This window comes from Microtus oregoni, unplaced genomic scaffold (assembly GCF_018167655.1).
Source record: "Microtus oregoni isolate MIOR12 unplaced genomic scaffold, Mior012 000004F_ref0000308, whole genome shotgun sequence".
Classification (NCBI taxonomy): Eukaryota; Metazoa; Chordata; class Mammalia; order Rodentia; family Cricetidae; genus Microtus; species Microtus oregoni.
This window is the reverse complement of record NW_024543063.1, coordinates 14,186,846-14,213,637: the sequence shown is the minus strand read 5'-3', so window position 1 is coordinate 14,213,637 and position 26,792 is coordinate 14,186,846. Positions and strand designations below refer to the sequence as shown.

At 40.7% G+C, this 26,792-nt stretch overlaps 2 protein-coding genes across 7 annotated transcripts in view; one reads left to right on the top strand and one right to left on the bottom strand.

The window, feature by feature from the left end:
- Nucleotides 1–347: 347 nt before the first annotated feature.
- On the bottom strand, nt 348–20,280 carry Cnot9 (CCR4-NOT transcription complex subunit 9). Its single transcript, XM_041649734.1, has 8 exons — nt 19,923–20,280; nt 12,906–13,085; nt 11,352–11,467; nt 8,778–8,887; nt 7,687–7,796; nt 4,557–4,655; nt 3,982–4,073; nt 348–2,532 (listed from the first exon to the last, which is right to left on the bottom strand). Exons 1-8 carry the CDS (start codon nt 19,944–19,946, stop codon nt 2,364–2,366), a joined length of 900 nt encoding a protein of 299 aa, XP_041505668.1. The 5' UTR covers nt 19,947–20,280; the 3' UTR covers nt 348–2,363.
- Nucleotides 20,115–26,792, top strand: part of Usp37 (ubiquitin specific peptidase 37) — a 66,716-nt gene continuing 60,038 nt past the window's right edge. For 5 of the 6 annotated variants that reach the window (XM_041649731.1, XM_041649729.1, XM_041649733.1 and 2 more), the window contains exons 1-2: nt 20,575–20,707; nt 25,822–25,970. The gene's annotated coding sequence lies outside the window, so the exon portion shown is untranslated. Of the gene's footprint in view, nt 20,219–20,574; nt 20,708–25,821; nt 25,971–26,792 lie in introns of those variants that run through there. The other variant, XM_041649730.1, reaches the window with a different exon arrangement.

The following is a 26,792-nucleotide window of genomic DNA, read 5'->3' as shown; positions in this document are numbered from 1 at the left end:
TGACATTTAAAGCCCCTAATAAATGTAAATACTGCAGAATAAATTTAAGCACTACCCGTTTATTTACAGAAATCTCTCCCACCCAGGCACGGAAGCCAGGAGTGAGGTTCTGCTTGTGCAAGAGACACTATCAGGTAAGGGCCACCATCCTAGACAGCTTTCATGATCAGTTGTAGCCTTCTGGTCACCTAAAAATCTGCCCACAAAGGAACTATCGTTGTCCTCTTAGCAGGGCAGTCTGTGTGTGTAAGCAGACAGGGTAGAGGTGGGTCCAACAATGATCACCAGATTAAAGTGCTTAGATATCTCTATACTGACAGAATAAATTTCCCAATTAAAAGAATTAAAAAAAAAAACAAACCAGAGCATGTTTTATTTCAATCCTGATGAGGGAAAGGGATGGAAAACACATAATAAGGGGAGGGGTCTTGTTATATAATACATACAACATCAGGGCCAACCATAGGGAATGAGACCTACTGCACCCCTCCCTGTCCAACTCCTACGCAGGTTCTGAAACCAGCTGAGGATAGATGGGATGTGAACTAAGACGCTTGGCACAGTAACATGGCCAATGGACCAAGAGATGGAGACTGTCCCAGGGAGCAAGGCCTCAGCTGCTCCCTTAGTGGAGAGGAATGAGAAACTTTGGCTCAGCAGGAAGGCAGATTTCAAAAATCAGTGTACCCCTGTTAAACCTTTTTTTTTTTCCTTTTCCCTTGTTAAACTTTACAGATCACAAACTGGAATGAGTCCAAACATCTATCAAGTTGATGCTGTTTCCTGTTTTCTCTAAGACCTTTCCCCTTCAGGCCTGAGTCCGCGTTCTCCTCTTCAATTGGAAGGCAAGGGAATGAGTGCTTATTCTAACCTTCCTAAATCTAGGCTACTTAATTACTACTTTCTCGGCTCTAGAGACAGAAGCCAACTGACAAGCCCGGCTCCCTTTGTGAAAGCCGGCTTAAAGAGCCCTTGGGTTGGCTCAACTGCCCCTACAAAGGTTTCTATGAGCATCCGTCCACCCCTTTTATACTACTTCCTCAAACTCAGTACAGACATCTTCAAGCATGTGAGACATGGGCTGAAGACTTGGTCTCTAGAGTTGGGGCAATAATCCCATCTTTGGAGATAAGGATGAGAGAGAAAGAGCAAGTGCTGAAAATGGGAGAAAGGTCACAGAAATAAAGGCAGTTTACAATAGGTTATAGATTCAAGCCCATGGAGATGGAAGGGGAACTCTGACACATTATCAACAAGTAAAAATATTTTAGTGACAACCCTGTAGTTTCCATAGACCAATAAAAAAATATGTGTTAAAAGGGGGAGAGGAGACTGAGCCAGCAGAATCCAGCCATTCATCTTAAATCTGAAGAAACTCATTCAGCTAATACTGTTTCAAGTATAATCATGAGCAGAGATGGCGCTGTTGAAAGGGATCCGACCTGGACCCAGGGGCTTGCTTGCCTCCCTCGAAAAGACACCGGAAACTGTCTTTGAAGACCTGGATCTCAAGATTGCCATCCTCCTGCCCCAGCACAACACTTTCAGGAAAGTTGGGTAAATTAAGACATCTGCTTTAAGTGTAAGCGGTTAGAAGAAGGGGAAAGCACTGAGATTTGGAAAAGCTAGCCGCTAAAGCCAGAACCAAGGTGAAGGTTCTCAGGGCAGCAGAGGGAAGGTGGAGTGCTCCTGCTTGTCCTTTGGCTGTCCTCTTCCCTGCCTCCCATTCCCCCCGACAGCCTGATGCAGCTATCCGTCTGCCAGAGGGGATGCAATGCCCAGACCAACTTTTTATTGAGCTTATGCAGCTAACAGACTTGTAAACAGTGCCAATTGACAAAGTTTTGCTGAAAACCACAGCTTGTGTCCATTAAACACACCTCTCTCTAGATTAAAAACAACAAAAACCCAAAGTAAACAAATACTGAAAGAATTAAAAGACACATCTTGAGTCTTCCAGGAAGGCAAAGTTAAAAAAAAAAAAAATTAAGCCACATGGCTTATGGTCCCAGGCACTCACCATGCCTAGAGTGTTGCTACTATTACCATGTCTCCTCTCTACCAGTGGCTAGGGGCAGGGTCATCTTGGGCATGCTGCAAATACAGCATTTGCTGGTGTTGACATCCTCCTGGGGCTGTGGTGGCAGACTGCTGTGTCAGGAGCCCAATTCCTGGGAGCAGCAGGGGGATCCAGGACCTCCAGTCAGCCCACACACCTCAGTGGGGTACTTTGCCCTTTTTCTCCAGTGCAGTTCAGCATTGAGGTTGTCTACTCCCAGTCGGCAATAAAACCTGAGCTGTTTTCCTCTTAGGTTCCACCCCACTCCCCAACTTATGGGAGTAGTGGGACGGAATAGAGAGGATCACTGAGGGGGCAGGGGAATTCCCCGGGGATCTGTGACCTGGCCCTCTTGCAGGTTCTTCACCAGTTGTGCAAGCCAGCGTTTCGTGGTGGTGTCATCTTTTAGCACCTGGGCAAAGGTTGTGTCCTTCAGCTGGTCAGGGAGGCACTGTCTGAGTGCTTCGCGTGCCCTACATCAGAAACAAACAAACCAACCAGGGAGACAACAAATAAACCCACATTTTGGGGCTTGGAAGAGCCCCTTTCTTAAATATAAATATACAGCTTCCTAGGTAGGAATCTATGCTCTGTTAATCAAGAATCTACTGGAATCCCTTAAAGCAGGTCTTATGCATATGTTCAGAATGTGCAGTCCACAAATATTTTCAGCATACCCCAGTGCAGATTTAATGCAAAAGCAAAATGGAATAAAACGGTGCAATAGTTTACTTCACTCCAAATTTTGTTTTGATTTATTATAATAAATACTGTCAAAAAATCATTAAGCATAGTTTATGGTAAATGAAATTATTTTAAAAATTGAACACTGACAGCAGACATGACTTCATTTGTATGATAAATCAATCGATTTTAATTCTTTTTATTTTAATTTTTTTGTTTGAAATATTCATTTATTTATTATGTATACAATATTCTTTCTACATGTATGCCTGCAGGCCAGAAGAGGACACCAGACCTCACAGATGGTTGTGAGCCACCATGTGGTTGCTGGGAATTGAACTCAGGACCTTTGGAAGTTGGAAGAGCAGGCAATGCTCTTAACCGCTGAGCCATCTCTCCAGCCTCCTCGATTTTAATTCTATACCAACAATCAGTTATGTCTTTAAGCAAACGCTTCAATTTTGTATTTGAAAGCCTTAATAAGAGATGAATAGTAAAAACTATGGCAACATTACCACCTAGAAGCCTCAAAGAGGCAAATGCCAACTCCATACAGGCTGTTCAGAACAGCTACAGCTCTGATACTCAAACAAGAAGAATTTCTAAGAAGTATATTGCAAGCTTGGGAGAAAATAGGAATTACCGAAAAATAGGACAACTTATGATCAAAGAATAGCTAGGGCTCGAATAACCTAGTGGCTACAGACTGGGTTCACATTAAGCTACCTGATTCCTAGGAACTCAGAAAGCACTCCATTATGTGGCTTGGCAGAATCTGAGCGTGTAGCTTTCAGCATAAATTATGGATGGATAGGACAAAAGGTCAAACATTTCTGAAGTGCATTACATCTACAAAGTGCAGGATGCTGGCAGATATCTTGATCACACCAAGAAAAAGCAATAAGCTCTACATCTTACAGGAAGCAGAGAACTGCAAGAGTAAGTAAAGAGCCTCCAGGCTACGGAACTTTGCAAGAGATCTTTGGAACTATACTTATCTTTCTGATTACTTGGAGTAGTCATAGAAAGCTCAAACAAACCACATGATATGGCCTCACTTGAAACTGTCTGGGCTTTCTGGAATTTGAGGGTAGGACAATGGGAAGATCTAACTAGGGGATATTCAAAATTAGAACCTTAGATTTTAATAGGAACTTAAATCCATCTAAGATAAACTAAGACACAGGACCTGAGCCACGAGACTTTTCCCTTAAGTCCTGAGTCCTGCAAATCTTTACCTGGGGTTATCTGAGAGTCGAAGGTAACATCTTACTACATGCTTCAGCAGACGGGCAGACGGTTCTTTGGATAGCTGCAGGACCATTTTACCCTGTTTTACCCAAAACAAGAATGGGAGAAAAAAACACAAATAATTTTGACACCAGAAATCAGATCATCTAAGAATCATTAAAGAAGTTTCCAATATTTTTTATTTTTTCCTTTTTTAGACAGGGTCTATGTGGCCTTGACTAGCCTAGCACTCACTATATAAATCAGGACTCAAACTCACAGAGATCTGCCTTTCTCTGTTTCTGGAGTTCAGAGATTAAAGGCACTTGCTATTATGACAGATAGTATTTTTGAGACAGGATATATTACTTCTTCACTTGGCTGGTGTGGAACTCTTGCTGGCCTCTAGCCTGCAGTGATCCTCTTGCCCCTCTCTGCCTTATAAATACTGGGATGACAGGCACGGGACACCATGGCTACAACAGTAGTTTCTAGTTAGAAGACTAAGTTTTCAGCCAGTTACAAAGGGACTAAGTAAGTTATGTGATCGGCAGTTGTAAAGAGAGTAAAGAAAAGAACTCACCAAGATCATGGCAACATGGGAAAAACGCTCATAAGTCTGACATATATAAGCCAAACCAGTGTCATCTAAGAGAATCTTCTGGAGGATGAATGTGGCAACCTAGAGCATAAAGAACAAATACTATCACAATGAGCAATTACTGTATGTCAGGATTTTTCTAAAGGCTATTTATAGGCCTTATTTTTCCTATTGAACTAATTAAGTATACACACCATGATTTTCATTTTTACATAAAAGGGAAAACCCTAGATAATTATTAGAATTGCCTAAAATTTGAGGCCAGCCTGAGGTACTTTGTGAGTACCAAACCAGCTTAGAATGGACTTAAAAACAAAAACAAAAAAATAAAAAACAAAACAAAACACAAAAACCAACGACCACACCCACCAACCCAAATGTCCTAATTTAAACCAGACAATCATTGTGGGGGGAAAAGTTTGAGACAGACTCTGTAGCCATGGCTAGCTAGCCTCAAACTCACAGCAATGCCCTTGTCTCAGCCTAGTAAATGTTGGGACTACAGGCAAGAGTCACAATGCTGGCTTGCAGAGGATTAGGATGCTAATTATCTCTCTTTGGTGTCATCAGAACTATCGTTACTGTTCTACTGAGGTATGTCACTACGATGGGCCAAACAGTATGCCTCCACAAAAATAGCCAGTGCTCGCAATCACTGAACCATCTCTCCAACTCCATCCTTGTACTTTAAAATACCTCCCAGGTTATTGTATCATTACAATAGCCTTGACCAAGAACCTTTATTTCAAAGTGTGCCTACTATGGGCAAGGTGTTATGTGTTATACAAAGAAAGCTAAATACAAAGCCTAGTATGGTGGTGCAAGTCAATCACCCAGTCAGTCCTCAGGAACCTGAGGTAGAAGGATTGTTCCAAATTTGAGGTCTGCCTGTGCTATACAGTGTCAGGCCAGTAAGGGCTACATAGCAAGACCCTGCCTCAGAGAGCAAAGATAGAAAGACAAGAGAAGCTATTAAGTTAAAAAAAAAAGTATCTGTGAGAACTACTCTTGTTGAAGCATAAAAAAATGCCAATGGAAACCTAGAGACAGGAATGAGTTAGTTTTAGACACGTGGAAGTAGGGGGTTACTGAAATAGGGACTAATCAAGTTGACTATAAAAATCAGTATTTATAAAAATAAATAAATCTTCTTAAAAAAGCGGTTAAATTCTGTAATCCTACTATTGTGAAAAATCACTATAATCTGAGGCATAAATTCCTCCAAACATGCTCTTCAATATAAACATGTAGTAGTAATAGTTAATTAGACTGGCAGGCACTTCACCTAAATATTTTTACAACTATCAAAAGATGTGTGTGTGTGTGTACATATGCATACAAGCACTCACCCCAAAACTGGTGAGCTGTAAAGAAATGTAAAACAGTGAGCTCTAAGACAGAAACATAGGAGAGCAGTAATGGAGACACCTGACAGTGATGGCTAGCTTCCACATGGTCATCTTCACAAATACTTTTTAAAAAAGATTTATATTTATTATGTACAGTGTTCGGCCTGCATGTATGCCTGCAGGCCAGAAGAAGGTACCAGATCTCATTACAGATGGTTGTGAGCCACCATGCGGTTGTTGGGAATTGAACTCAGGCCCTTTGGAAGAGCAGGCAATGCTCTTTAAACACTGAGGTTTGCGGTTTTTATGTCTGTCTTTTGAGACAGTGTCTTGCTATCAGCTCAGTTTGGCCATGAACTTGTGATCTTTCTGCCTCAGTTTCCATTGTTTTTGGTTTTTAATGATTATCTGATAGTTTTTACATGAAAAAGGAAAATATACAGGGACCCCAGAGACTGCTCAGGAGACAAAAGCAGTAGTGTGTGTACTGACTAGTTTATGTCAACCTGACACAAATTAGTGTCATCTGAGAGGAGGGAAACTCAATTGAGAGAATGTTTCCATAACACTGGGTTGTAGGCAAGCCTGCAAAAAAATTTTTTACTTTTTTTTTAAAAAATATTTATTTATTTATTTATTATGTATACAATATTCTGTCTGTGTGTATGCCTGCAGGCCAGAAGAGGGCACCAGACCCCATTACAGATGGTTGTGAGCCACCATGTGGTTGCTGGGAATTGAACTCAGGACCTTTGGAAGAGCAGGCAGTGCTCTTAACCTCTGAGCCATCTCTCCAGCCCTCATGTCTATCTTTTTTCTTATCTTTACAATCATTTTCCTTTCTTTTCTGGGGGAGGGGGGAGAAAGTGTGTGTGTGTGAATTTCTGTGCATTGTATGTGTACATGTGTCTTTTGAGGCCAGGAGAGGACTGGTGGTCTTGGGTGCTATATAAGAGAGAAGTTGAGGGGCTGGAGATATGGCTCAGTGGTTAAGAGCAGTGACTGCTCTTCCAGAGGACCCGGGTTCAATTCCCAGCACCCACATGGCAGCTCACAACTGTCTGACGATCCAGTTGCAGGGGATCTGACACCTTCACACCAATGCACATAAAATAAAGTTAAAATAAAAGCATAAAAATATTAAAAAAAAAAAAAAGGAAAAAAAAAAGGAAAAAAAAAAAAAGAGAGAAGTTGAGCAAGCTACATGGAGCAAGCCAGTAAGGAGTATTCCTCCAGGGCCTCTGCATCAGTGCTTGCCTTGACTTTCTGTTCTAACTTCCCTGGATAACAGACTACAAGCTGTAAGAGGAGATAAACACTTTCACCCCCAAGTTGCTTTTGGTCATAGTATATTATTACAGCAACAGAAACCTTAACTAAGACACTGTGTAACCCTGATGACCCAAGTTTGACTCCCAGAAACCACATAAAAAGCCAGATGTGGTGGCATGCATCTGTAATCCCAACACTTCTATAGTGAGATGGGAAACTGCCCAGAAGCTGGTGGACCAGCTCACTCACAGCAGTAGAAACAAGAGACCCTTCCCCAACAAGGTAGACAGGGAGCACCACCTCCCCAAAGTTGTCGTTTATGTCCACAGGTGTCCCATGGCACAGTCACTCACACCCACACAAATAAATACGCTTCAAAAGAGAAAAAGTATTTTTGAAGGTAAAATGTCTGGAGAGGCAGAAAATGATTCTAGCGCCACAAAACAGCTCAAGAGCTAAAACAATGCTGAATCTCACTTAAAAGCACGCACCGTTTTAGAAAGCTCACTTCCAGATTCCATAATGCGCAAACACAAAGGGATGATTTCTGTTGTCAATAAAAAGTTGATTACTTCTTGTTCGTCTGTTTTAACCAAGGCCCCTAAAGAAAATATGGACAAACAAAATTACTTTAGAGAAATGATTTCTAGTTACATTTACTCTGCAAGTTAAGGAATTAAAGTAATATACAGACTGCAGTTTCTGCGTCAAGCAATCAGTTTCATATCTACTTGAACAAAAACAACAACAGTCATGAGTATAATCCCACTATTGGGAAGGCTAAAGCTGGGAGATGTTGTTGAGTTCCAGACTAGTCTGAGCAACTTAAAGAAACATTGTGTCAAAGTTTAAAAAAGAATAAAGCAAATGGGGAAAGTGCTCAGTAGTAAGAACACTAGCCTAATACAAGGAGTTATTTAAACTAAATTCATTCAACGTAGTTAAAATCAAATTATTCTTTACTCCTTTATAATTTGATGCTAAAGCCAGATCTTGATTACATTTTTTTCTTTTTTCTTTTGGTTTTTTGAGACAGGATTTCTCTGTAGCTTTGGAGACTATCCTGGAACTAGCTCTTGTAGATCAGACTAGCCTCGAACTCTTAGAGATCCGCCTGCCTCTGCTAGGATCAGATCTTGATTACTGATCCTCGCCTTTGTTATTAGCAACATTGAGAATGGTGCTTGATATATTTGCAAGCACTTACTAATAAATGAGATGATGCCAAAAACAAAAAATAAATAAGCTGTAAGAAGACAAACAAAACATATTAACTTAGACCACTACTGTAAGAATTTCAGGCTTACAAAATGTCCCTAATAACTTACCTAGTCAGTGTGTTTCAGTTGGTAGAGTGTTTGCCTAGCATGCACGATACCTGGGTTTGATCCCTAACACTGCATTAAGTATGTTGATGTATATCTATAATCCCAGCACTTGGGAGATGGATGTTAAAGGAAAATAACAATTTTAAATAAAAAATTTAAGAGTATACTCAGGTACATAGCAAGCCTGAGGCTAGTCTATGACATACAAGACCCTATCTCAACAAAAACAAAACAAAAGTAATAAAATCACTCACCAATAACTCCAAGGCTGGTGAGCCGAAGATATTCAAAGGGACGAGTTTTGCTGACTGTGTGCAAAAAGGGGTACAAAAAAAGTGGGATGTGTGCTGCAAGAAAAGCCGACCTAAAAGAAAAAACAGCCACATATAGAACCCAGAGTTGACTTCTAAACATCAAGCCTGAAACAACATGTGAGATTGCCAGAGTGAGGAATCTTAAGAATTTCATTGGCTTTTAGTCTTGACCAACGTTCTGAAATGTGTAATTTTGTACCCTAGGAGATGTGTCAATGTTTGAAGATATATTTGATTGTCAGAAGCAAGAAATGTTGAGGACTATTAGCATACAATTACAGAGGCCAGAGATGTCTACAGCTTAGAATAGTATCCTCCTGCCCTCACTGACACATTATATACACTCAGCTAAGGTATCACTATGCAACATCCACCCAGGCGAGGGTGATTAAAGCAACACAATCTACCTCAGTATGTACCAAATATCTTAAGAACTGTAAGTACTCAACTATAGGTTAAAAAAAGTCAGTAAGTGCTAAAGCCAATGTATTGCTGCACACCTAGATAGAATCCCATTATTCAGGGCCTGCCTAAATTAGGAGAATCATGAGTTTGGGGCCATCCTGGAGACACTGTCTCCAAAAGAAGAAAGAAAGAGAAGAGGGGGAGAAGAGAGGAGAGCAGAGCAGAAAGAAGGGAAGGGGAGGGGAAAAGATGAGAGAAGAGAAGGAGGAGAGGAAAGAAAGAGAAGGGAGATAATATATAAGAAGAGAGGAGGAAAGGGGAGGGGAGGAGAGAAGAGGTTGTATCAGTGCTAAAGAGATTCTTCCAGAAGGCTGCAAAGATGGCTCTCGGTTAAGAGTATTTTTTGGGATCTGAGTTGAGGTTCCAACACCCATTTCGGGTTTTCTACAACTGACTCTGGAAGCTAGAATTGCAGGGGATCCGATGTTTTCTAGTCTCTGTAAGCACCCAGAAGAAGCGGCAGGCAAGCATGTGTGTTTGTCCTTTAGCACATGCATGCACACACGCTAAGGCCAGCTGTGGTGGCGCGCACCTTCAATCCCAGCACTTGGGAGGCAGAGGCAGGTGGATCTCTGTGAGTTGGAGGTCAGCCTCGTTTGTTTACAAAGAGAGTTCAAAAACGGGGGAGGGAAAGTCTTTTTAGATCAAACGTCACTGCTGTAAGATGACTCCGATTTAATTAAACATAAAATAATTACTTTTTTTTTTTTTTTAAACAGGGCCTTATTCTGTAGCAAGCCTCTTGTTTTTGCTTCCTGAATACTAGAATTACAGGTATGAACCACCATGTCAAGCTTAAAGCTCTGGTTTCCTATTTGGGATTAAATCACTGCCACAAAATACTTTTAAGGTAATTAAGCAAATCTTTTCTCTTTTTTTAAAAATATTTATTTATTTATTATGTATACAGTGTTCTTCCTGTATGTCTGCCTGCAGGCCAGAAGAGATCACCAGACCCCATTACAGATGGTTGTGAGCCACCATGTGGTTGCTGGGAATTGAACTCAGGCCCTTTAGAAGAGCAGGCAATGCTCTTAACCTCTGAGCCATCTCTCCAGCCCCCTTTATTTTTTATAATTTATTTAATTTCAGCACTTGGGAGGCAGAGGCAGGTAGATCTCTGTGAGTTTGAGACCAGCCTGGTCTACAAGAGCTAGTTCCAGGACAGGCAACAAAGCCACAGAGAAACCCTGGCTCAAAAATAAATAAATAAATAAATAAATAAATAATTTAAGTTTCCTCTGGAAGAGCAGTTAGTGCTCTTAACCACTGAGCCATGTTTCCTGCCCGCAAATCTTTCCTCTTAGAACATAACCAATCACTAAACTGGTCTGGTCGATCTGCTTATGTTCAGAGTGTTTACTGCTATTCTGAAAACTGTTTGTTTCTATGATGTTGAAAGAATGGAAGGGCTGGAGAGATGGCTCAGAGGTTAAGAGCATTACCTGCTCTTCCAAAGGTCCTGAGTTCAATTCCCAGCAACCACATGGTGGCTCACAACCATCTGTAATGAGGTCTGGTGCTCTCTTCTGGCCTGCAGGCATACACACAGACAGAATATTGTATACATAATAAATAAATATTTAAAAAAAAAAGAATGGAATTATACTCTACTTTATTTTAAATCATATTACTCTTCCCTCAATCTGTAGCCAGAGACTAAAAATAGCCATCAAACTTAACAGCATAGAAATATATATATATATATATGTCAACTGTCAAAGAAAAAAAAGAAAAAGGTGTGGATGGTGGTATACAACCATAATCCCAGCAGCACTTGACACATAGGTAGTAGGGTTAAGAGTTTGAAGACAGCCTCAGCTATAAAAACCAAAGCAAAAACAAATAACCCTAACCACAAATAACCACAAGGAACTCCAAAACCAACCAATAATAGTAATAGTAATAATAATAATAATAAGTTCTGAAGACTCACACCCACACACCACATTGCATGCCCTTTCTCTGATCACTCAGCAAGGGTATCTAAGTTCCTATGAAACACCAATCTGCCCCCACTAACTTTACCAACACACTCACAGCACTTACCTGGTCTCTGGGTGTGAGGCCACACATTGCAGTAATGCTAAAGCATTGCATACTCTGTTAGACTGATGTGCTGTCAAAGTTGGAGGGTTGATAGATGGATAAATATTTACAATTTCCTGAAAAAGTGCAAAGAATCCCAGAGAGCAATTAATCACAAAATTATATCACAGTGTCACAGCACAGTAACTTTAAAAGACCACTTTAATTCCTACAGAAATTGAATTATCCTTTCATCACAAGCATACAGGAATACCTAGGCAAGACCTTTCTCATGTGTCTCTAGGAATACTACTATGGCAACAAATGAGTCTCCTACACTTCCTCCTAGGTTTTGCAGCTAGTCTTTATGTTATGTGTTGATGTTTTGCCTGCATGTATGTCTGTGCCTCATGTGTATGCAGTGCTCACAGAGACCAGAAAGGTGTCAGATCCCTTGGAACTTGAGCCATAGCTGGTTGTAAGCCACAAGGCAATCAGAACCGAGACTTCTAAAAGAGCAGCCAATATTCTTTACCATTGAGCCATCTCTCCAGCTCCCATAGCTAGTCTTTTAATTGAGTGACCCTTATATAACATTTTATAACTTTAACTAATATTCTACTTTATAAAGATGAAACCCATATTGAACACAATCATTTACTTTAGCTGCAAATCTTTCCATAAAACCAATAGATTCTTGGCTACAAGTGTTGAATTTACTGAACAGATTTGAAAGACTATTAGTAATTTGGGGAGGAACTTTATAGGATGATTATTTTATATTATCTTGATACCTTGAGATTGTTTCATTTTAATTTAATTTATTTTCCACCTATAACCACTTTGGCCTGATTCAAATTTTCAGTTATTCACTCTTGGTCTTACTTTGTGTGGTGTGTGACATCACAGCACGTGTGTGGAAGTCAGAGGACAACCTGTAGGATCCAGTTAACCCCAGGGGTCAAACTCAGGCTGTTAGGCTTGGCAGCAACCAAATGCATTTACCCATAAGCCACCTCACCAGATGCAGTTGTTTATTTTTTAAAAACACAGAGATACCCGCTTTTAATGCGATAGCGGATACACCTTTATCTCAATATTTTCTTTCCTCAGCCACATCTATGTGGTCCTTATACTATTTCTATGTTCTTCCCTGCTATACAGATCAACCCATTGTATGTCTAAAAGCTGTGTCAAACACAGATTTTAAGGTTCACCTTTCAAACCAACTAAATTCAATCTCCAAAATATGTATTTTAACAAATACTTCTGCTTTTAAAAAATGGTTTCTTACAAATGCTAATATTTAAACAATCACTGGGCGGTGGTGGTCCACACCCTTAATCCCAGCACTTGGGAGGCAGAGGCAGGCGGATCTCTGTGGGTTCAAAGGCAGCCTGATCTACAAAGCAAGTTCTAGGACAGCCAGGGCTACAAAGAGAAACCCTGCCTCAACAAATGAACAAATATTTAAACAACCATTCTTCTAAAGTCTTCAAAAAGATCATTTGAGCGAAGGAAGAAGAAAACACACAAAGTGACAAACACGACTGAACTCTGTGAATACACACCCACCTGCAAAAGTGCTGCAATAGTACCGAATGAATGCCATAGCATGGGTGCAAGGTCAGGGACAGATTCTCGCTTCTTGCTTAGCTCCAGCAAAGCATTTTCCCTTGTTTCAGGACTGGACAGTTCATTGATCCACTGGTAGATCTTCTCTCTGTCCACTTGGGCCAGTGCAGTAGGCACAGGCTTCAGGGGAAAACAAGAAAACAAATGTCAATTTATTACAGTTAAACCAAATCTTATCCTGCAGTAGTGCTTTAGAAAATGTATTTTCTAAATAATAGGAGCTTTAATAAATGCATATATTTGATGTAAAGCAACTCAATCTGTTTCGCAGTTAATGAGCCCTTTAGGGGTTTATGTTATAGGTGTATTTGGGCTGTACTGAAAATATACCAGCATGCTTACTACTAAGATGTCTTAAGGCAGAAAACTAATAAACAGCTTTCAATAAGACATGATTTAAATATATCTTGGTGGATCTTTATATTGGAATATTATATAGCCCTTTATGAAAAGACATAGCTCAATATGGACCACATTACATAAAAAAAGCGTGCAAAATACATTCCCATAAAAAGAAGGATACGAATGGAAAGAGGCACACTTACATTTTAGCTTTAAATCCTTTGCCTAGTTCTCATAGAAAAAGTGCTAACAAAACTAAAATAAATAAATAAATAAATAATTAGTAAACCAAACTACCTTCACAAAGTTTAGCCATTTATAGAGTTGTGTGGCCTAGGGTAAGCCATTCAATTTTGTCACGGTTAAAGTGGAGCTACTGTACTAACTACCAGTTTCTAAAAAAAACTACAAGTTCAAAAATATCTTAGAAATTATTTAGATTTGTTGTAAGAGGGAAGCATCAATTTTATATAAGTATACTTCTCATACAGTAAACGCACACCATGTTAAGTAAACATTGTGATGAATTTTGATAAACTTATATATCTTAGTGACCACCCTAACAATTAAGATATAGATCACTTCTATTATCCAAAGTTATCCCCAAAAGTTCTCCGGGGCCTCTTTCAGTAACCCTATATAACCTAGTCTAGACAACACAGGTATTTTCTGCTACTGCAGAGAAGCCAATGCTGTCTAGGAATTCCTATTAGAAGGAAAGGCTTCCTCACTTTATCCTCTCAGCTAGGAAACAGGTTAATAAAGGTTTAACAAGATCAATGTCAAACAGTGACTGTATGGCCGAGTTCAATTTACCTAACAGCACTTCCTAGAATCAGTGTCCGCATATAGCCTATACAATTGAAATCACAAACATCCCTCTCCAAGCTGAAGAAATTATTTCTTACAACTAACAAAACTTTCTACAGTCTGTTACAGTACAGTTCATTAATAAATAGTTGGATTTGCATAGTGAGTTGAACTATTAATATATGCACAATATCATCTGAGAAGTTTAATTTAGAATATTAAATACTGTCTGGAGAGATGGTTTAGCAGTTGAGAGCATTGGCTGTTCTTTCAGAGGATCCAGGTTCAATTCCCAGCACACGGCAGCTCACAACTATCTTTAACCCCAGTTACAGGGAATCTGACACCCTCATACAAACATACATGCAGGCTAAACACCAATGCACATAAAATAAAAATAAACCTTAAAAAATTCATTTAAAGGGCTGGAGAGATGGTTTAGCAGTTAAGAGCACTGACTGCTCTTCCAGAGGTTATGAGTTCAATTCCCAGCAACCACATGGTGGCTCATAAACATCTATAGTGAAATCTGATGCCCTCTTCTGGCATAACAGTATAGAGGCAGATAAAACCCTCATACATAAAATAAACAAATAAATAAATCTAAAAAACATTCACTTAAAAACAGTCAGGCAGTGGTAGCACATCCTTTAATTTCAGTATTCAGGAGGCAGAAGCAGGAGGCTCCCTGTGAGCGCAAGGCCAGCCTGGCCTACAAAGTGAGTTCAAGGACAGCCAGGGCTGTTACACAGAGAAGCCCTGTCTCAAAAACAAATGAACAAACAAACAAACAAAAAACCAAAACCAACAAACAAAAAAAGAAGAGTATCAATTACTTTATAGATAGACCAAGATTAAAACAGGGCTGTTTTGGTGCATATTATATCATCCCTTGTAGCTCACTAAAGTCAATAGTCTTTCCTTTTAATAAATACATTTAAAACATTATTATCAAACTATATCAAACTAGCAGAGAGCTGTTCTCCCTTTTGGGCTGAATGGTTTCTATGTATAAAATATATTTCAAATTAATTTTTCTTTTAAGATATTCACCAAAGTAAGCCATTAACAGCTAACTATAATTATCACAAAGCCAATGTAAAGAATCGAAAGACATTTATAAATTATTTTAAATAAACAGTAAATTGTAAAAGTAATTTTCCTCCTTTGGTAAACTGAAAATCTGATGTTGATGATTTCTTGAAGAGAAAACAGCTTTATGATAAGGGTCAACATGGCTTACTGTCTTCCTGATACGACAGTGAATGGGGTTAGATTTAACAGATTACATTTCAAAATTAGGTGGCTCACCATGGGACTTTTATTTAACTCCTTATGTATGTCAAGCTTGCCTTGAACTCACAGCACTCCTCTTGCCTCATCCTCTTGTATGCTAAAATTACAGACTACACTAGACAACGTACCTTTGAGTATTAACATAAAGAAATATGATTTAAAAACTTTATAAATCACACTGAAAGTACTATCTATCCTTATGAGGACCCTATTTTTTTTTAATTTGTTTGTAAGTTAGGGTTTCATTATAGATCAGATTGGAACTTGTGGTGATCTTTCTTTTTCTTTTTTAAAGATTTATTTATTAATCATGTACACAGCATCTGCCTGCATGTACCCCTGTGGGCCAGAAGAAGGCACCAGATCTCATTATAGATGGTTGTAAGCCACCATGTAGTTGCTGGGAATTGAACTCAGGACCTCTGGAAGAACAGTGCTCTTAACCTCTGAGCCATCTCTCAGTCTCCCATGGTGACTTTTCTTTATCCGTCTCCTATGTCTTGAGGTTATAAGTTTATGTCAGCTTCAAAGTGACTTTAAAAAAAAAAATCAAAGTAGGCCCAGTGGGATGATTCTGCTGGTTAAGCATGCTTGCCATCAAGACTGATCCTCTAAGTTTCACCATTAGGGCTCAACATGGGAGGAGAGAACTGACTTCCACAAGTCTCTATATATGTGTCTGTCTTCTTTCTCTCACACTAAACAAATAAATGAAGTAAACCAGTAAAGAGAAGCTACATTCTTTGCCCTGAGATTAAATAGGTTTGGCAGCAGTGAACTAATTTTATTTGAGTACATTCCTGCCAAGAGAAGGGCATCTGGGAGTCAGTGTAAACACAAAGATAATAAAACAGGCCAGGAAAATGGCTCAGTATGTGCCTATAGCTCAAATCACGAGGACCTGAGTGTGAACCCCCAGCACCCAAAAGCTAGCTAGACATGAAGACACACCACCTTGGAACCTCATAACTCACAAGTGGAAGAATTGTTGATCAGCTAGTCTAACTGAAATGGGAAGCTCCAGGTTCAGTGAGAGACCCTCTTTCAAAAAGAAACGGGGCTGGAGAGATGGTTCAGCAGTTAAGAGCACCTGCTGTTCTAACAGAGGACCTGGGTTTAAGCCTCCATGGTAACTCAAAATCATCTGTAATTCCAGTTACAGGGAATTACAGAATCCTTTTCTGACCTACAACGTCACCAGGAATGCATATGGTGCACATACATACATGCAGGCAAAAGAGTCATACCCATAAAAATCTAAAAAAAGAAAAAGAGAAACAAGGTGGCAGTCTGGGAAGATGGCTCAGTCAGTGCAGTATTGTCACACAGAGGGCAGATGTTGGGATCTCCAGCACCATATAAAAAGCCCTGTAAGGGTGGCTGCCTAAAACCTAGCATTCAGGAACCAGAGACAGGAAATCCCAGGGAAAGCCAGCCTAAATGTTGTCACAAGCTCTGGGTTTAAGAGAGAGGCCAAAAAGACATCTGATGTCAAGTTCAGGCCTAAACACAGACACCTGAACGTGTACCGCACACTTTGAACATACCATACATAAAACACTTGAACAGACAATTACAGAGGAAGACATCTGAGGCTGATCTCTGGCTGTCACACATGCACCAATAGTCAACTCATATGCGTACAAACACACAGAGTAATTCAAGTGTTCAGAAATGCTAAAATTGCCAGTTGAAATCAGTGAAGAATTTTTATTAAAGGTTTCTCTAATGCCTCTCCTAAAAGTTTACTTCAGCTGTTTTATGACCTAATAGCTACTACAGAAGACTCAATGCCATACTTCCACTAATCTAAGTAACCCTTAGGTCTATAGAAAAGTATATTAAAACAGAAAGAAGTCATTTAGCTAGTATATGAACGTAGCCAATGAACAACTACTCAAGTCTTTTTTCCACTCACTTATTTAGAGCGTGTGTATGTGCCACGGGACACGTGTGAGGTGAGAGAACAACCTGTGGGAGTCACTTCTCTTTTCCCACCATGTGGGTCTGGGGACAACCTAGGTCATAAAGCTTGGAGGCAAGCATCTTTACCTTTTGACCCACCTGGCTAAATATATTTTTTCTCACATTATTAGCATCCTACTTTTTTTTTTAAATTTATTATTTATACAGTTAGCCAGAAGAGGGTACCAGACATCATTACAGATGGTTGTGGGCCACCATGTGGTTGCTGGGAATTGAACTTAAGACCTTTGGAAGAGCGGGCAATGCTCTTAACCGCTGAGCCATCTCTCCAGCCCCCAGCATCCTACTTTTTTACATAGTGTGTGCAAGACAGAGGTGTGCACAGAGACCTCCTCGATCATTCTTGGTCATATTTCTTCGAGGCAGGGCCTTTCACTGAAATCTGTGCAAGATTGTCAGCAAACTCTAACTTCAGAGCTCTGGGGTTACAGACGTGAAGTCACAGCTGGCTTTTTATGTGAATACCGAGGCTCTGACCTCAGGTTGTCATGTTTGAGCAGCAAGTGCTCTTACCTGCTCAGCCACCTCCCTTTATCCCCTTACATTTTCTAATTTTGTGAACAACTCTTCAGTGTTTACTGTCCACAATAAAACAAAACAAATTTTTTTTGATAATAATGGAGATGTTAGAATATATTCTGTAATGAGTAGAGCGCAGTATATTACATTTCAACTACTTCAGTGTCTTTTGTTACATCTCTCCAGTAAATAAGCACTGCATTCATTGTCCTTTAATAGTACTTCCTGCCGGGCGATGGTGGCACACGCCTTTAATCCCAGCACTCGGGAGGCAGAGGCAGGCGGATCCCTGTGAGTTCGAGACCAGCCTGGTCTACAAGAGCTAGTTCCAGGACAGGCTCCAAAACCACAGAGAAACCCTGTCTCGAAAAACCAAAAAAAAAAAAAAAAAAAAAAAAACCAAAATAAATAAATAAAATAAAAAAGAAATAGACCCTACCTCAAGAACCACTCCAGAGACACAGCTTCCAAAGTTGATTCTGATCTCCTCACATGCACACACTCAATATGAACACATACACACAAGTTTCATTATTAAGCAAAAACCAAGTGTCTCTTCAATAGACTTAGGGTATTGTGGGCATTGCTGCATGTAATCTTCCTTTCAATTTCTAGTAAATGGTATGTCATTGTTTTTTGCCCAGATCAAAATAACATAAGTAGTTTGGATTATGGGAATAAGGGATTGTGAAGGAATTGGCTCAAATATCTTGTCACCAACCAAATAGCTTAACGGGTCAGAGTTGCCATGTGGATCAAACAGCATAACAGATGTTCAGGCTTTTAAATTTATGTAAATATAATTGAAGAAATACCTTTTCTTTCTTTTTTTCTTTTTTTGGTTATTTGAGAGAGGATTTCTCTGTGTAGCTCTGGCTGTCCTGAATTTGCTCTGTAGACCAGGCTGGCCTTGAACTCAGAGATTCATTCGCCTGCCTTTGCTTTCCAAGTGCTGGAATTACAGGCGTGCACCACTACCGCACAGCTTGGAAGTGTTCTTTAACTATCCTGCTTCCCATACGGTTGAGTGGCTATTCAGTCAGTATTATTTAAGAGCTTACCCTGTTATAGGAACTGTCCTAGCAGTGGGGAAACCAAGTAAACAGAATTCACAACATTTGCCCCTGATCTTGAGAGGAAGACAAACTACCCACAAGTTAAAAAATAAAAAAAATTTACATACCGGAAAATGCATACTCTACAAGAGAAAATGTTGGGGTTACAAGCTACAGTAAACATAGTCTGAAAGTTACTGAGGCAGACTTGCATTTATGGAGGCAGTCCTATGAAGGTCAACTCCAGGTAACGAAACTAGAGACCTGCTTCTTGCAGCAAAAAAGTGATGTACTTTTTGTCGGAGCGTAAGGAGCAAGTGACAAAAACCGAACCCATAAACATGACTAAGGACCCCGGGCTTGTAGGCCTAGAGTCTACTTTCTCTAAACGTAATCGAAAACCACAGTATGACTTCAGGGAGGTGTAACACGTGATTAGCTTTTCTTGTTCAAAGATAAAATGAGATTTGTGAGGAAGGCTTCAAACACAGAGAACTCTAAGATGCAATCATCCTGAACTTCGGTTCTCTGGATTTCTACATGTAAAGCAAGTGGATTGAGCTAGAAGCCATTTCCTTCCCAATGAGATGCCCCTAGGCGAGGAGTTCCAGGAGCAAGGGAACAGAGCGAATGGCCACGGTATTATCCTCATCCCCGCCGACGCCCAGCACACAACTGGCGTTCAGAGACTGACGCCGAGCTCCAATGAATCAATGAATGGCCTACTGGGGCCGCGCGGGGCGCGGGACCAGGCCTCAGCGCCGGAAAAGATCGCGAGAGGCCGCGCGCCAGACCAGGAGGGGAGCCGGAGGGGGTCCGACTCCGCCAAGGTCGGGGCCCGGTGTGGAGATCCCGAACCTCCGGCTAGGGGCAGATGGAGCTGAACTCGGGGCCCGGCTCCGGGATCTAGGAAGAAAGCTGAGACGGGTATCCGGGCGCTGCCACTCACCGCTGCCGTCGCCAGGCTGTGCATGTTGGGAGCGGCCGCCGCTCTCCTTCCGCCGGACGCGCCGACCCAGCGTCCCAGCTTTAGCGGCTGTACAGCCGGAGATGAAGAGCCGCCATCCGCCTCCGGTTCGCTCCTCCCCCTTCGCAGCCCTCTGACCTCTCACCTCTGACCCTCCACCCACTGAGCACTTTCCCGCCTACTAGCCCTCGGCCTAGCTAATAGTTTCAGACACTTAAGATACAGGATCAAAATGACATCTGCAACCTACTGGTCCTCGTATTCCACTGGCGTCGCAGGTATATCCCCAGAGGAGCGAGAACTCCGACTTTCCCCCTAAGGCCAGAGAAGGGCGGGAAAAGGCCGGCCGTATTGGAAGGACACGAATTGCGCATGCTCAGCCAGGCTGAGCTAGAGGAAAATGGTGGGCGGTCCGAATTCGGAACAACGGAGAGTGCGCATGTGTACTACCATACCGTCACGGCAGGGGGCGGGCCGCCCGGGTGAGGGGCAGGGCGTGGTGAGGGGGCGGAACGAATGCCGGCGGGGCGGGGCTTGAGTGTTGACGCGCACGCGCCCAGACTGGTTGCGTCGAGAGTACGTGCGTGCGTACGTGTTTGCGTGTAGTCACAGTTCCCGCCATCAGCGGGTTCAGGTGTGTAGGAGCGATCGCGGTGTCGCCGTCTGGGGCCAGGAGAGCCCCTTCCTTCTGAGCCCCTCGGCTCCTCCCCCTCCGCGAGAACTCTGCTTCCGGCAGGCTCGTCCCGGGCTCCGACCCTCTGGCACAGGTAAGCGGGCCGGGACAGCTCCAGAGTCGAGCCGTTTTCTCCAGCCTCACCCCCCATTCCCGTGCGGTCCGCCCACTCGGCGTCCACTCCAGAGTTCGCCCGGCTACTACTCAGCCTGCACCGGGTCCCCGGACGCTTCCTGTGTCTTACAGGTGCCCCGCTCGAGTGTTTTCCCCTCCGCTTTCCCTCTCCTTGAACGCAGCGCGTATTGTCACTCCCTTTCCGCATCCTCAACCTGCCCCCGCTTTGCTCGGGTTGTGGTGGTCTTGGCTTGCCTCCTAACGAGGCCTGCTGTCTCTCCAGGTGACTTCCGATGTCACACAGCCCTTAGACCTTGGATGCGGTACTCATTCGCTGTCATGGCCATTCTTTACTTTCCTCCTCCTCTTAAACGGTGCTCACGAGAAAAGTCAGAGAGTTAATTTTTTGTCGTGCATTTGGTTGCTTTCCGTATCTAGCCACTCCTGTTAAGCCCAAATCCGTGGATCCTCACAAAAGCCAACAAAGGAGAGTGAGTCCCATAGTAAAAGCAAAGAGCCTTTATTTTAATCAAGTTTGCAAACTCGGTCTCTCTGCACTTCCAACATATTGAAATATCCGGAGAGCCCCAGGCTCAATTAGAATTGGGTTTTTATAGTAGTAAAGGTGGGGGTGAGGGATCTCAGAGGTTCATGACCCCTGATTGGCTGACATTTGTCTAGGGGTGTCATGGTGAAGTGCTGGCAGGTGTTTCTATTTACAGTGCTTCGAATGCCAGGAATTTCCTTTGAATGGTCTGCTCTTGGGTGGGGGTCAGGTAATCTGGGCCTGCCAGGCATTGTCTCAGGGTAAACTATTGAGACTACAGACTCCATTTAAATTTATTGATGCCCAGAGTTCCAGGTGATAATGGTTGGAAGTAAAGAAACTTCCTTTGGGTGACCTGCCCAGACTTAGCTTAACGTGTCTGGCCCTCACACTCCCACGATGTCCAATTTAACACTTTTAAATCAAGATCTGGTAAAAAAAAAAAAAGTAATTGGTAATAAAGTTCCGTGTCTTTGGAGAGTTCTACTATAGTATTTTTCAGGTATTCTTATGGATGAATCTCCAGCTGAAATAGATAATCTAAGAGAATGTTGAGGTGGTAAAGAGGCATTTGGGTTTATTGGGTTAGAGATTAGAGGAGGGTTTTGGGCCACATATATAGATAGATACATATATGCGTTTGTATGTTATGTGTGTCATTTAACTTGTGTAAAGTTGGAACCATGTGTGTGCATGACATTGCCTAAAGAAGAGTACAATGCTAGAGAAGGGTACTTCGGTAGCATGGAGATGCTTAACGCTTAATAATGGGTATAGGGACTAAAGAGATGAAAAAATGTTGTTGCATACTGGCAAAAGGTAAACGAGGGATGAAAAACTCAGCAACAAACATAATCATTTGTCTTGGCGAGAAATTTAGGCAGGGTAAAATGATTCGATTTGGGGCTGGGGTTTTCTTGTGTTGCCGTTCCATTCCTCTCTAAGTTTTAAATTTCACTATATATTGATAATTTGAGAATTTTTATTTTCAGCCCTATATTCAAATAAATGGCTGTCTGCTTCCCAAATTCCACTTCTCCATTCATTCAGAAATAACGTACAATTTCTTTGCTTGAAACCCTTCAGTGACTTTCCCATTGCCAAGGTGCTTATTACTTTAAGATAAAATTTCAAGTCCTGTTTTGGGTTATGGTTCGGGTGCTGAAATGCTTGCCTAGCGTGCCCAAATCCTGCGTTTAAGCCCCAGTGTCATATAAAGCAGGAGAGACGGAATCAGGAACTCAGAGTCCCCCTCAGATAAACCAGCCTAGGTTACAAGACGTTCTTGGTATGTGTGTGTTGGGGGGGGGGGAGTTGATTGAGATTCTACATAACCTGGTTTTTGCCTACCTTATTAGATTTAGCTTTATCTTCTGACCTTTTCTCTTAATTAACCTTCAGACACACTGATTTGTGTTGACATACAACATTTCTAGCTTAGGCCTTTCAACACACTATTCTGTTTATCTGAATTGTTTCATCCTTCAATCAAATATATCTTCATTTTCAGCTTAAGTAATACTTCCTGAGTAAAGCCTTCTCTGGATTTTTTTTCCCCTCTACTCTGAACCCCCAGGTTGGATAAAAGTTACTTTAGGCAGAACCGAGTCCTGCAGATATATCTGATCTCTTCACACACACACTGTAAAAAATAAAAATAAAGCAACTCACTTTCGTTTTCATTTCTCAAGAATTGGTTAAATGAATCAAATTGGAAATTGCCGTTAACTTAGAGAGATGTGAGATGATTTAAGAACCATCTTGTTTGAAAACATAAGTTTTCTGATACTCCCATTAGAACAGACACCTCATTCTGCAAAGGAAAACAGATGAGTGTGCCTCGGCTGTAGGGTGCTCGCTTATCATGCTGGAAGCCTGGATTCTAGCCATGGAAATTTGAAAATGAGCAGGGGACAAAGAGCAACAAAGGGTCTCCAGTTTAGGAAATTTTTTGCTTATTCCTGTGTTATCAAATCATTTTCATTTTTTTTCTTTTTGCTTTTTGAGGCAAGCTTTTTCTGTGTAGATTTTGGTGTCTGTTCTGGAACTTGCTCTATAGACCAGGCTGGTCTTGAACTCACCAAGAGCCACCTGCCTCTGCCTCCAAAGTGCTGGAATTAAATATGTGTATCACTCTCTCCACCTCCCCTACCTCCACCAAATCATTCAGATTTTAGACAGTCTAATGGAAAGAAATCTTTTCTTTTGTAGATTAGAGATAAATCTTATTTAGGTCAAATTTCTTCTCTCTTTTATGACAGTAACTTTATCTTATGTGTGTATTTGTTTTATGAACTTTAAAAATATTGTATTATTTGTGTGGTGTCCGTGTACATGTCCATGCACACGGTTGGTGGGTTGGGTGCATGTGTGCCATCGTGTATCTGTTGAGGTGGTTAGAAGGAGTAGTCGATTGATTCTCTTCACTCTCGGGTCCAGGGATCGCACTCATGCCATCAGGCTTGGGCAGCTAGTGCCTAAGTTCTTGTGTCTGATTAGGGAGAAAGCTGTGAAAACAACTAGTGTGACTTTAGTTCCTAAGGAGGGTGAGGGGTAGGAAATGGTTCTTAGAAGACTATTGTAGAAAAGGATTTATTGATGGAAAAATCCTCTGAGAGTGGTGTCTGGAAAGTGAATCACACAATGCTGAGTATGCACTGTGGTAGTGGTTATAAATTTTGGTTCCAGCCTGGTGTAGTGGTGTATGCCTATAATCCTAGCACTTGAAGAGTGGAATTAGAAGGAACAGTAGTTCCAAGATCTGCCTCTACCTACATAGTTCAAAACCAGCCTAGGCTACATGAAATCCTGTTTCAAAAACAAAGTAGGGAAAAAGGTTTTGGGCATAGTTTTGTCTCTTGGTGACTCAATATTAATTTCTTTTCCTTTTTAAAAGATTGGTTTACTTTTATGTGTGTTTTTCATGTATGTAGTATGTTTATATGTATATGTACCACATCTGTGCCTATTGCCTGTGGAGGTCAGAAGAGAGTGTCTTTCCCCAGAACTGGAGTTATGGATAGTTTTGAGCCATCACATGGTGCTGGGAATCAAGACCAGGTCTTTTGCAAGAACAAGTGATCTTGATTACTAAACTACCTCTTTAGCCCCAAGGATGTGGATGTCCTGTATATGTGTTGCTTTTATTAATCGATGAATAAAACTGTTTTGGCCAATGGCTTAGCAGAGTAAAGCCAGGCGGGAAATCCAAACAGAGATAGAGTAGGCAGAGTCAAGGAGATGCCATATAGCTGCTGAAGGAGAAAGATGCTGGGACATTATTGGTAAGCTACAGCCTTGCGGTGATACATAAATTAATAGAAATGTGTTAATTTAAAATGTAAGAGCTAGCTAGGAATAAGCCTGAGCTATTGGCCAGTGTTATAATTAATGTAGTTTCTATGTGATTATTTGGGTCTGGGTGGCCAGGAAATGAAAGTCCAGTTTCTGTTTACTCCCTGCATAATTTCTTAATTTCTGAAAGCCTCAGTTTCCTTTATGTGTAAGATACAGTGATAAAACCTGTCCTCTAAGATTATTAATATTAAATCAATAATGTTTGATACTTAGCACTGTGTTTAGTAAATGCATAATATTTATTGGGTGGAGTGATGATTTAAAGAAGTGAGTTTTGAATGAGTTAACTTATTTATTTTTGAGGCAGCCTCTCATGTAGGCCAAGTTGGCTTTGAAACTAACTCACTATGTAGCTGAAGATGAACCTTGAATTCCTACTTTACCTCCCAAGTGTTGGGATAGAGGCATACCAGTTAATCATTTGCTGACAATGAATTCCAGGGTATCATGCATGCTAGGCAAGCACCCTACCAATGGAGCCACATCCCTATCCCAAAGTAATGAATTTCTGAATTAGGGAAGTACTTTTTGTTTTTTTGAGACAGGATTTCTCTGTGGCTTTAGAGCCTGTCCTGGAACTAGTTCTTGTAGACCAGTCTGGACTCTAACTCACAGAGATCCGCCTGCTTCTGCCTCCCGAGTGCTGGGATTAAAGGCATGCGCCACCACCGCCCAGTTTATAAATCATTTTTCTAGATGAACAGAGTTAAAAGTTGATGTTGTATTCAAACTTCTGGTAGAATTCCAGAGAAAGGTTTAGAAAAACCTAAAATTAAGAATTTTTTGTTGTTTATTTTTTAAAGAACTTTCTGAAAGGTAGTGAAGATAACCTTTTCCCAGCTTTTAAAAACTACAGATCAACACAACTTAATTATTTTCCAGCTTTAAAAGCTACAGATCGACACAATTTACAAGCCGTCTTTTAGATGGTTATGATGCAACAATGTTTCTAAAGTCAACAAAGGATGTACTTTTTCACTGACTTAGTTTCAAAATCTAGTAGCAATACATAAAAGCAAGACACTGGGTGATGGACTTGCAGGTTCTTCCTGAGTTCCTCATTCTGTGTTGCATTTTAATATTTTCAGTAAGAGTGGTCTTTAAATGAGTCTTTTTGACATACATGATTCATTTTTTTGTTTAAATTTCTTATGTTGAAATTTCTTAAAGCACACTTCTGTTTTCTTTAGCTGAGTTGATGACTGACTCCTGGAGGGATCACTGGTAGAGCTGGAGAATATGAATAGTTTCTCAAGAAAAGTACATTGCTTTTGGCACAAGAAACAGAATAAAGGAGAATTGTTATTTTGTGTAATTTTTCAGTAAAAGTCACTGAAAAGTAAGTATTGGTTTTGTTTTGGTTCTGTATTTGCAGTAATATGCAATAGGCTAGAATTGACAGTTTTTTTAATTATACATTTGTTTTAGCATGATTTCTTTATCACAGAATGCCTGATATATATGCATTTAAGTAAATGACTACAAAAAGACACCTAGTTTGCAATATGAGCTTGCATGGAATCTCAAACTTGGATAGTTAGAGTTCAAGGAATCTTTTTCTTCTGTTTATAGGAAGTTTAACTAATGCTGGGCATAATGACTCATGCCTGTAACCCCAGCACTGGGCGGAGGTGATGGTGGGCTAAAACAGGAGAATTGCTATGAGTTTGAAGCAAGCCTGTATTATACAGTGATTTCTAGACCAAACTGAGCTACAGTGGAAGACCCTGTCTTTTAAAAAAAAAAAAAGTGTTTTTTTTTTTTAAAATTGTTTCTGTATGTACTTTATATTGAAAAAGAAACTTTTTATCTTTAGCAAGTAGGGCAAGCTCAGGAGTGGTTACTGTTCATTCATTTAGTACAAAAGAAATATTGAATGTTTTTATTGTGTTCTCTAGTTTTATGTTCTGTATCTTTAAGTTTTTTCATTAGAAAAAAAAGCTGGTAGTCGAAATGGTTAAGAAAATGTTCAACATATGAAGTCATGAAGTAAAATTTTATACTCGTAATCAAAATTTGCATTTAGAATTAGATAGAAATAACATTTTTAAATATCTTGTATACTTTAGTAGATGTGAAATTTCATTTCTAAGTTTTGTTTAATAATGATATTTTAAATAATCAACAGCAAGATAATGGTGTTTTATATTCCCATAATGAG